Genomic DNA, 12,011 nt, shown 5'->3' on the forward strand with positions numbered 1-12,011 from the left:
TTTTGAAAAACACCTTAAGATTTAAGATGCAAACATTTTCTTTTCATTTTTTAATTGAAATTTTGGATGAAACCATCCTTATTCACAGTTGTTTAGTTTCTTTTTTCTCATAAGTAAAAAATGTGTCTGTCTTTTGACTTGTGGAATCAAGGTTGTGCTAGGTGTTGTTGGCGCGCATTGATGTGATATTCAACATTCTTTATTTGAGGTTTTCTTGGTGAGATTTTAATTCCAATATGGAAAATAATTTAAAATTTTTTTTTATATTTATAAAATCCGTTGTTACAATGGTAAAACTTCTCCATGTTCTCTTACCAGGACACTTTCAGGAATTATATTTTTTTGCTTCTTCAATCTGATTTTTATCAAAGTAATCCTGAAAATGAAAAATACAGTTTGTCAGAATTAAAAGAAATGGAAAAATTCTACTTTAAATGAAGAATATCTATGTTCTCAATCTTGATAGGTTCTGTTCAAAATACTTAAGATTGTCAAGATGTATCTTCTCAAGGATTTTCACAATCCCAGATTGTTTGCAATATCTTTAAATGCGATGATGTCCTCTACTGATGCCAAATCAAATATGTTGCCAAGATCACTGTAAAAATGGTTAGATCACTCTACCACTCCAGGAGGTATCTCAATGCTGATGTATAAGAGCCAGATATGCCCTAAAATGGAGTACTGTTGCTATATCTGGGCTGGAGCTGCTCAACGCGCTCTATCCAGCCTTGATAGAGTTCAAAACCGGCCTCAAAACCTTGTAGGTGATGCTCTTTTCTCTTCCCTGCAACTTCTTTCCCACAAAAGAGATGTTGTCAGCCTGTCTCTGCTTTATTGTTATTTTCACAGCAAGTGCTTGACTGAATTCCAATCTATGGTTCCCCCTTGCTAAACTTTCACAAAAATACTCAACTAGCTACAACCACTATATCTGATTTCCCCACACTCTGTGTCTAAATCTAAATGCAGATTCCATGAACAAAGCTTCTTTCCCAGAACTGCCCGTTTGTGGAACACTGTTCCACTGGCCTGCTTCCTAGTTGAATACATGGTGGCTTTCAAATCCAATATAAACAAGTTCTTGTTGAGCTGTTCCCATAAATAATCAAATTCTACCCAGTTTATACCATTAACGATTACTACACTACCATTAAGCCTTATCCTCAAGTGGTCTTTGGGCTTTAATAAGTGGTAACCCCCAAGTTAAAAAAACAACAACAAAAAAAGAGAGTTCACTTTTAGGTATGTAATCTTATCATTCAACAGGACATGTTATTGGTTCTTTCTGTCACTTTCTTCCAATTCTCACATGATCCATGACATAACAGATAAAGTACAAAGTAAAAATTCAGTAATAAGTGACACTCTTCTGGAGGTGGAAGCTTCAATCCTCGATGCAGATGATGCTAAACATACAATCGTGAATTACTTAAATCTTCCACCCAGTCACGGCTGATGAAGCAAGAACATTGTAAATTAAACAAAGGGTTCCATTTCAACATTCCATACAGATTCCCGAGTTTGATAGAAAGACTCCCTAGTTCAACAAGATGCAGTTGAAGAAGGTTGGAGGTTACCCCGGCCAAAACGTGAGAATAACACTCAAGATGAGAATGGTAGTTCAAATAACTCAAATTATCAATCATCATCTCAAAAATTCAGAAACATAAAAAACTGATTCTTAGAATTCTAGCAACATTTAAGATTTAGAAATAATGCAAAAAACTTTATGAATCGTTGAAAAATTGCAAATGTTATGAATCATGATTTAAAGAAAAATCAAAAACAATAAACAAAATAAAATTTAATTTTAATGGAACAAGAGAATTCTACCCCCAGTGGATTAAATAAAAGGTTCAATTTGAAATTACGTGCAGATTCCTGAGTTTGACAGAAAGATTCCAGAGTTCAACAAAATACACCTAAAGAAAATCAGAGATTACATCAGCCGAAATGTTATCAAAATAAGACAAAGTAGTCTGAATAATCCAAATTATTAATCCTCATTTCAAAAATTCAGAAACATAACTAATATTTGATTCGAAGTTCTATTTCACATGAAATGATAGAAATGGTGACTGCAAAACTTACCTTCAAGAATATATTAGCCAGATTACTAAACCTCTGGTTTGAACTTTTTGCTAGTTCAAGCATTTGCTTGGCAAATTCTAAAGTTAGAATCTCTGCAAATAGAAACAAACTTTAAAGAAATATTAGGATTTTCAAAGAACATTAGTATTTTATGAAACAAACAAAATAAATAAATTTGTTTAAAAAAAATGGGTACTTGTACAAGACATTAAAAAATGAAAATATTGAAAAAAAAGTTATATTGTATGTATCCGTTTTGGACTGAAGTTCCCCTATAAAAAAATATTCACTTAATTTGATTGAGTAGTTTTTTTTTTTTTACAGCAGGAAAACACGTTTTTATGACAGCGTGTTGGAGGCAACCATGTTTGAATTTTTAGAACATGCCATGGGGAGATAATTCAGTCTAAAGGGCCAACACTCCTCTTCTTTTTTTTTTTTTTTTACACAGTGATCACCACTTATCAAGGCCCGGAAGCCACTCAGGGATAAGGGTTATTGCAAGTACATTACGTTAGTGTGGAGATTTCATGAAGTGTTTAATTAAGGGGGCAGTTCATTAGGAATTTCTTAACATTGGACTTGAAGACATCCAAGTTGTAGTCTGGAGGGAAGCAGGCAGACGGAACAGAGTTCCACAGGCGTGCAGTTCTAAGAAAGAAGCTTTGTTCATGGAATCTGCGTTTTGATTTAGGCACAGATATAGAGTGGGGGAAATTTTTCACAGTGGATTCAGCTAGACAGGTGTTTTTCGTGAAAGATTGGCGAGGGGGGACCAGAGATTGGAGCTCAGACGAGCACTTGCCATGGAAATAACGATAAAACAAGGATAGGCTCGCAACGTCTCTTCTGTGGGAGAGAGGTTGCAGGGTAGAGAAAAGGGCATCCCCCACTAAGCCACGAAGTCTATTTTGTACTCTATCAAGGCAGGATAGGCTGTTTTTAGCAGCTCCTGCCCAGATATGGCAACAGTATTCCATCCTTGGACGTACTTGGCTTTTATATAGATAGAGAATTGCATCAGTAGTGAGATATCTTCTGGAGCGGTAGAAGGATCCCACCATCTTTCCAGCGACCTTGGCAACAGACTTGATGTACATGTTCCATTTCAGATCAGGAGTAAAGGTCAAACCCAGAAGCTTGTCAAAACACGGGGCCTCACCCAGACGAGAGCCATCCATCACAATTGATGCCAGCTGGGGATCAGAGCGTTGATGATGTAAGGATAGGAGTTTGGTTTTGGATGCATTTCGTAAACCAGCCACATCTTCCCCCACTGAACCACGCGCTCGAGATCAGAGGAGAGAGAACCAGAGAGAACTTTGTCATTTACAGCCTTTGATGTGTTGTCGTAAATGGTCTTCTTATCTTAAATACTAGCTTTTATCCTAAAAATCGAAACATGGCTACCTGTTGATTGGTATAATAACAAACTGTTTTTTTGCTGTAAAAAAAAAACAAAAAAAAACTACTAGATCAAATGAAGTGAAATTCTTTTTCGGAGAATTTCATTCCATAACGGATACGTACAATTTAACTTTTTTTTTTTTATATTTTCATTTTTTAATGTCTTAATTAAACTGCACAAGTACCCTACACTGTTTTGCATGCCAATATATATTTTAATGAACTTGCACAACAAAATGAAAAGGAAATGACTGATTGAATATAAACTGGAACTTCTATCATAATAGGATAGGAGAATCATTATGATTCGTTTTACTTTAGCATGTTTCAGGATTTTAGTTGTGATTTTTTACTGAAAGTCAAAAAATCAGCTGAGGATTGTTAACTAAGGATTTGTTTCCCATGAATCAACTAAATAACATACTCAAAAGTAATATGTTGCCAAATTTCTGAGATGAGAATTGATTATTTGGATTCTTCGGATTACTGTCCTTATCTTGAGTGTTATTCTCACAATAATTCAGTTGATGTAACTTCTGACCTTCTTCAAGTGTATCTTGTCGAACTCAGAAATCTGCATGGAATTTCAAACAGAATCCTTTATTTAATACTAAGAATACAATTTCAAATTATTTTAGATTTGTACGTGGTCATAGATGATGAAACAAGAGCACACTACCACCATGAATTAAATAAAGTGTCACATTTGAAATTTCATACAGATTCCTCAGTTTGGGACAAAAATTCTCGAGTTCAACAAGACACACCTAAAGAAAGTTACATCGGCTGAAGCATTGTGAGAATAACATTCAAGATTAGCTCAGTAGCCTAAATAATCCAAATAATACATACTCAGAAGACTTTGTAACCAAAACGAAGGAAGAAAACAGTTAACTGTTGAATAATTCACTACAAACTATAATCCTGCTGTGTGCTGTATTCCATATATTTATGTTTAGTGATAGTAACCCATTTTCAGTGGCTAAGGCAACACTATAATCTAGGGCACCAGCAGCAGCTTTTGCTTTCAGATAGAGTATAAAAACATGTGTTCATCTTTGCATATTCATGTCTTATTGAAACGTGTAACTTTCAGCCGTTGATAACATTGTGATATCAACAACTGTTGCTTGATGTCACGTAACCACAGGAAATGGTAGTTTGTTGCATGTTTTATGTTCACTTAAGAAAAATCCTTGATGTTTGTTGTACTGAGGTTTGATGACAATGTAAAGCACTTTTCAAACTGTAATTAGTGATGCTTGTTTAAGGAGAAGAAATTGACTGATTGTCCTGCAAAAACCCATGACATTTGACTTCAATGTATGATATACATTCGAAATTTGGATTTTCAATCTCATAATTTGAAGGGCACCTATTGTTTTGTTTTAAATTCTTCCCCTCCCCTCTAATACAGGGAGTATATGTGTATATCTGGCTCTTTATTTTAAGGGTAAGTGTGACCAAAAATGAAGAAGGGAGTAGGGTTACATATGCAAAAAAAAGTAAATATATTTATATATTGAATATGAAAATAAAACATTACACCTTTGTAAAGTTTGTTCTTTACTTAATAATCGGTGAAAATTTCATATTGATTAGATAGATACCCGATTTTTGGTAGATTTTTTTAAGAGAGACCCTGTCAAAACAAACCTTACACCCCACCCTCCATTTTGTCTGTCGCAAATATACATAAAACATGCTTATCTTTTTTTTTTTTTTTTTTTTACATAATCTGCATATTGACTTTTCATTCAGTTGCGCACCTCCTCCCTCCTCCCTGTTCATCTTCCAAGCACAGTTAATGAAGAGAACACAAGAAAAATTCTGTATAGTTATTGGAAATGGTTTTATGTTGTTTTTGTTAAATATTATTAATTTATATTAATAAATATTATTGGTACTTGTACAGTTTAATCAAGACATTAAAAAATGAAAATACCGAAAAAAAATGTTTAAATTGTACGTATCCGTTATGGAATGAAGTTCTCTGAAAAAAAATTTCACTTAATTTCATCAAGTAGTTTTTTTTTTTTTTACAGCGAAAAAACAATTTGTTATGATACTGAGCAAAAGGTTCGATTTTTAGAAAGAAAAGCTAGTATTAAAGATGGGGAGGGAGTGTCGGCACTTTAAATTGAGTTATCTCCCCGTGACGTGTTCCAAAAATTCAAACAAAAATTTAAAAAATTCAAAGATGTCTACCTTCAACTTGCTGTCATAAAAATGTTTTTTTCCACTGTAAAAAAGAAAAAAACTACTCGATCAAATTAAATGAAATTTTTTTTTGAGATCTTCGGTTCAAAACGGATACGTACAATAAACCTTTTTTCCAATATTTCATTTTTTAGTGTCTTGATTAAACTGTACAAGTGCCATATTATTAAATGAGGAATCATTTTGAATGAAAATTCGAGTTTCATTTTTAGATAAACATGACATCAGATCAAATTTGGTGGCCATTTTTTTTGATTTAGCTTATTCACATAATGTTGACACATTTCAAGCATATTTAAAAAATAATATTAAAAAAATTATGTTTATTGTTATTAATATTATTAAATATTTTTTTCAATATCTTTACAAAATTCCTTCATCAAAGATTATATAAGCAAACTTGTCTGTTTGTGTGAGGAATGCTCTCTACCAAACTCCTCTGTTAATTTTTATTCTACAGACTTGAAACTTGATATAGGGGATTTGGATCTGTGGAACAAATTCAATTTATTCTTTGGTTGGTAAAAATAGCTGCTAAGGGGTTGAAATTGAAAAAATTGAAACTTGGTAGGCGTAGGTAAATTAAACGTGTTATTTCTATGCATGCACAAATGTACATTTATATCTTTAACAAAATTATTTTTTAAAGTTTTTGTATACATATGGATTTAGGTAGACAGTAATAAATAAGGCTGAAGAGTTATGTTTGGATTTTAATTCTAGCTAATGGCACTCAAGTCATTTTTTAAAAACTTTTGAAATCACTATATATATTAGGTACAATATAATAATAATACAGTATTCGCTTTATAATAATAAATACAATGTCTACATGAATTAAAATATCATATTTAAACATATTTTATGACTGGGCTATGATGGGAGGAGGGTGCACTACTATATAATAGGTACAGTATAATAATCAATAGAAAATTGGCTCTATAATAATGATAAATATAAAATTTGCATAAATTAATATATCATACGTAATCCTTAGACTAGGCTGGCTGTTAATTTTTTAACACCTAGTTTTTACTATTACAAACAACTGCAACAATGGTGTCTTCAAGGACTATGGAAGTCTTCTTTGCCCCAACTGCATTAATCAATGAATGAAACACATGCTTGAACCCCATGTTTGTATTGTTTTTTCATAAAAAAAATTCTTTTTCAAAGACCCTAGACTTGCTTTTATGTGATGTGAAGAAATTCACACCCATCATAAGCAATGTGTGTAAAAATACCACCGTAGCCCAAGGGTTAAGCGTATTTTACAACCGGGTAGCCTACTAGTATATATATAAATCTATTCATTTTATCTCCAGTAGTGACTGGATGATTCCAATATTTATTTCAGATTTCAATACAATTACTAATTCTGTTCTTAATTACTGATTCCAATTCTGATTCTAAAATCATCTATTTGGGGAAAGATGATCGAAGGGAAAGTCCTTATCTACTTTTAAATGTAGATATAATTTTCTTTTTAATTTGACAAACTTCTTAATGTTTTCCCTTTTTGAGAATTGGCGTTGGCAGGTTTTAGAAAATTGTTAATTATAATTCGAAAGTTGGATTTTTTATTTATTTATTTATTTTTTGTACGTAGGTTTTCAATTTTCACTACTATAGTCATTTTCTGTTATCTTTTCCTTTATGTGTGGCAAGCGAAGATGTGTCAGGCACAGAACTGCAAATCAATAGCATGAAAGTGGCAGTATTACTTCTGCCGCATTCTTTTGTATGTTCTGAGCCAAACCTGCTATAATTTTGCATGCAACTGCTGAGTCTCATTATCCAGAGTAAAACCCTGCAAGTCTGCAGTTTAACAAATAGATTAATGAGGAGGACTTCATGCAGACCAGAAAATCCTGAGGCACAATCTTCATGAGCTCTGTGCAGAAGTCCGACATGCTGATACAAACAAATACACCACCATTACAAAAAGTCTGATTCAATACCAACATTCCTTTCCCTTACCTACACCACCGTGTAAAAAAAAAAAGAAAAGAAGATGAAGTCAGAAAGAAAAGAAGAAAATAAAAAGGAAAAAAAATGAATAATTCAATCAATGAACGCTCACCTTTCTTTGATTCTGGGTAGATGAGAAACATGAGAGTTGTAAGAGCCGATACTTTTGTCTCAACATTACAGCTGAAAGAAAAGGGGAAAATATATTTGGTTATTAATGCTTGTTTTAATTTCATATTATTGTTTGTTGCTATACATATAAGAATGCCACTTGTAAAAAAAAAAAGCTAATAGCTACAGCAGCATTTAACACAAATCATTCTAACAAATAACTGAAATAGATTAAAAGTAAACTAAAAAAAAACATCCTTTACAAACTAAGCTTTCCTTTTTTATAAGAAACTTTGACAAAAATAGGTATTTACACCAAAAATTAAGAAAAATTAACAAATAGAATTTTACTTAAAAATAGGAATCAGTTTTAGCATATTTTGCATTGATGAGAGCAGAAATTTTGTAGAACAGGAGGGGAATAAATGTCAGATTAACAAAATATGAAAACTGATATTTATCTCTAAATTCTACTCAATAATTTTTCTAATTTTTGGTGAGGATGCTTATTTTTACATACTTTTACTTGGAAGGCAATTTTTACCTGTAGCTCATACTATATAAGCACTGAAACTCTTTCTTTGTGTAATGATAGATTTCTAATATAGTGAATCCCTGAATCTCATTTCATAGATGGTAATTTGAATGGGTCCTTGGAAAATTCAGAGGGTCTAAATCAATAGTTATTATTATTTTTTTTTATGTTTAGGTTTTTTTATAAGGGAACAGCGAGGATACTAAAAAGAGCTCTCGGTTGGTTTCAATAAAAAAGCGGGGCAATGTTGGCAGCTGGTTTGGCTGCCCCATACCCGGCATTACAATCTTCAAAGGAAGAAAAAAAAAAAAAAAAAAAAAAAAAATGAAAGTTACATAAAGTCAATAAACATGCACATGTGGAACATGCAGCAATAGTTTTATTAATATGGCAGTGAATTAATTTGGCCAGTTAAAGGGAAGTAATTTTAAACGTCGTATTCAAAGAAATTCTAATTTAATTCTACTCGGAAATTTTTTCTAATTTTTGGTGACGATACTTATTTTTAGATGCAACATAAGTAATTATTGATGGGACAATTCCAATTTTTTTTTCCTGATTCTGATACAATTACAGATTCTGTACTAAATTCCCGATTCTGATACAATTAACGATTTCAATTCTGATTCTTTATAAACCTCTAAAAATTCAACTATAGCTTTTATTTTTAGTCATAACATTTGAGGAAAATCAAGTGCTTGTTCAGGTTTTATATGGTGAAATACTGGCATTATATATATATATATATATATATATATATATATATATATATATATATATATATATATATATATATATATAATTTAAAGGACATTAGAACAATAGTCTAAAGAGCTGAGTGTATTTCAATGTAACAGTGAAATTACTAGTTTAATTAAAATACAGGAAAGAGAAAGTGCTCGTTGTAATTTAGATATATAATAAGCTTGATAGGTAAATATCCTAGAGCTAACTCAATATTAAGTAATGTGATTGATAATTTAAAATTTAAAAATCAAATTATAATTAAATTAAAAATCCGTTTCATAAGAAGGAACAAAAAAAATCCATTTCATAAGAAGGAACAACAACAAAATCAAAATTTTGTTGTTGTTCCTTCTTATGAAACGGATTTTTAATTTAATTATAATTTGATTTTTAAATTTTAAATTATCAATCACATTACTTATATATATATATATATATATATTTATATATATATATATATATATATGTAACCTTAATATGTATGTGACCTTGTTATTGTATGTGCAAAATATCTCTGCCAAAATCCTCTCTGAATATTTGGTCTACAGACTTGAAGCTTGATATATAGAGTATTTGGATCTTGGAAACACTTTCAATTTGGCTTTTAGTCTGTAAAAATAGCTGCTAAGGGGGTCAACATTAAAATTAAAATAGTTAACTTTAGCAGGAATAAATCAACTAACTGCTGAACATGCATACATATACATTTTTAGCTTGAAATCACTTTATTTTTAGGCATTTTTATCCATCTGGCACCAGAAGGTAACAACAAAGACTGAAGTGCTAAAAAATGACTAAGACTGGAGTTCTAAATGTTTTGGTTTTGATTCTAGCTGATGGCACCAAAGCCATTTTTCTAACTTTTAAAATCATTATAAATATATAGAATATATATGGGGTACAATATAATAATAATCAATAGAGAATTTGCTCTATAGTAATGAATACGAAATCTGCATGAATTAAAACATCATAGTTAAGTGTATTTTAACACCAGGCAATGCTAGGCGGTCTGCTAGTCTCCTATAAAATACAATGATTGCAGATATTCCCCACTGGACCAAAGTACTGTAGGTTTGCAACAACAGATGCCACATACACATTTAATATGCCTAGACTATTAGCTACTATCTTATATAACTTTAGAACACCATTTTAAACACATTTAGTCGTTATAATAAAATGCTACATTGCATCCTAATAGCAACACCATCACAATCACAACATCTTTAGAGGAAAGAGTTCCTATTTTTCTCTCTAAATATTTAGTCCTCCTACCATCAGCAGTCACCACCGGGAGGAAATCTACACTTTCTACAGATAATGTGATTTCACCCATTGTAACTAGATCATAAACATATAGACATAACATAAGCTTTCCCTTTTCAGATTCATAAATAATAAATCCGTCCATTCTGATTGGCTAAGCGCTGAAAATTCTCAAATTCCGGAATTCTATTCTACTAAATAAACGAACACTTACTAACACTAAAACATGGCGTCACTAACAGATATGTTTTAAAGGCTTTTTATTTTTCATTAGATTTATTGTTCATATTAATAATCCAAACTTTTCTTATGCACTTACATTAATGTGCTGTTTTTTCAAATTGTATTTACAAGTTATATTTGTGTTTTTTGTTTGCGTGTGTGCACGTATGTGTGTGTGTGTGTGTGCATATGCTACGCTACAATTCTTCTTATTTTACATTAAATACATCTTAGATGTTACTAGTAAATATTTTGCTTACGCACTTATATTACTTTGCTATTTTTTTAAATCGTATTTAAAATTTATCACAGTTGTATGTGTGTGCGAACAATACAAATCAATCTAATACTGCGTTAACCAGACTGAACCACAGAAAAGTGTGGCCAGGTACAGCTAGTATATAATAAAGTTTACAATTTATTTTTAATTTTAATTTGAGAAATGAGTTTCCCTTTTCTTTATTGTTTCGTTAATGTCAAAAATAATCAGTAAATAATGGAAGAAAATTGCATATATATATTTATGAAAGTTACATAACGCAATAAGCATGCATATACGGAAACATGTGAAAATATTAATACGGAGATGAATTAATTTGGATAGTGAAAGGGGAGTAATTTTTGAACGTCATATTCAAGGAAAGTAACTCCAGATTGCTTATTCTTAATTATATCATTTTTTTTGTAATTTAAAACTTCATACTTTTTTAAATAAAAATTAATTTTAATATGTGTTTTCTTTTATTTAAATGATTACCTAAATAATAATAATAATAATAATAATAATGTGTAAGACCCACGTAAACGGGTTTCTTGTAGTTTGCTCTCTCTCTCATTACTTTCGACTACATTTTAATTGCTTAAAAGTAACATGACGCCATTTGCATTCCAACTACTTACAACATTAAAGCAGCAGCAGCAGCAGCAGCACTGTAAACAAATTCTTTCTATTAACTCATCACCCCACGACAACAAAATTAGACACAAGATTAACTCCTTGAAAATGGGTCACTCTGGATTAGAAAAATAAAACTTGCCTTAGTCTAGAAACACTCCTCCTTTACGGATTGATAGAATAGAAAAGTGTTAACATCAGAACAGATACTACACTTTTCCTGGCCAAAAGGCCAAGTGTAGTCCAATTGTTTAAATTATATATAATATATATATATAAACTATATTAGAATGAAGTAATTTTATGAAAGAATTGTGCTAATATTTTTATGTTAGAAAATAAATATAATAGTTTACCTGATAGTGTGTTTTGGGTGTCCATATTAGCAATATTCTCACTAGGCCCAATATTTTTTTTCTTTTTTACAAGAAATTGTAACTAAATACATTATTATATTGCTAATAACAAAGTACAACAAAAAATAAAAAAATTGGTTAATCAGAAACAAAGTTTAATTTGTAAACTTAAATGCTATTTGGG

At 31.1% G+C, this 12,011-nt stretch overlaps 1 protein-coding gene across 1 annotated transcript in view; it reads right to left on the reverse strand.

Annotated features, from left to right (window-relative positions):
- LOC145292238 (armadillo repeat-containing protein 7-like) overlaps positions 1-12,011 on the reverse strand; it is a 39,094-nt gene continuing 27,083 nt past the window's right edge. Inside the window, exons 5-7 of the mRNA XM_080138562.1 lie at positions 7,805-7,875; positions 2,095-2,186; positions 1-376 (exon numbers count right to left, since the gene is read on the reverse strand). Coding sequence (XP_079994688.1) covers positions 326-376; positions 2,095-2,186; positions 7,805-7,875 — 214 coding nt within the window. The 3' untranslated portion in view covers positions 1-325. The remainder of the gene's footprint in view (positions 377-2,094; positions 2,187-7,804; positions 7,876-12,011) is intronic.

The sequence above is a fragment of the Euprymna scolopes genome, chromosome 2 (assembly GCF_053919585.1).
Source record: "Euprymna scolopes isolate OS-2025 chromosome 2, ASM5391958v1, whole genome shotgun sequence".
In the NCBI taxonomy this organism is placed as follows: Eukaryota; Metazoa; Mollusca; class Cephalopoda; order Sepiida; family Sepiolidae; genus Euprymna; species Euprymna scolopes.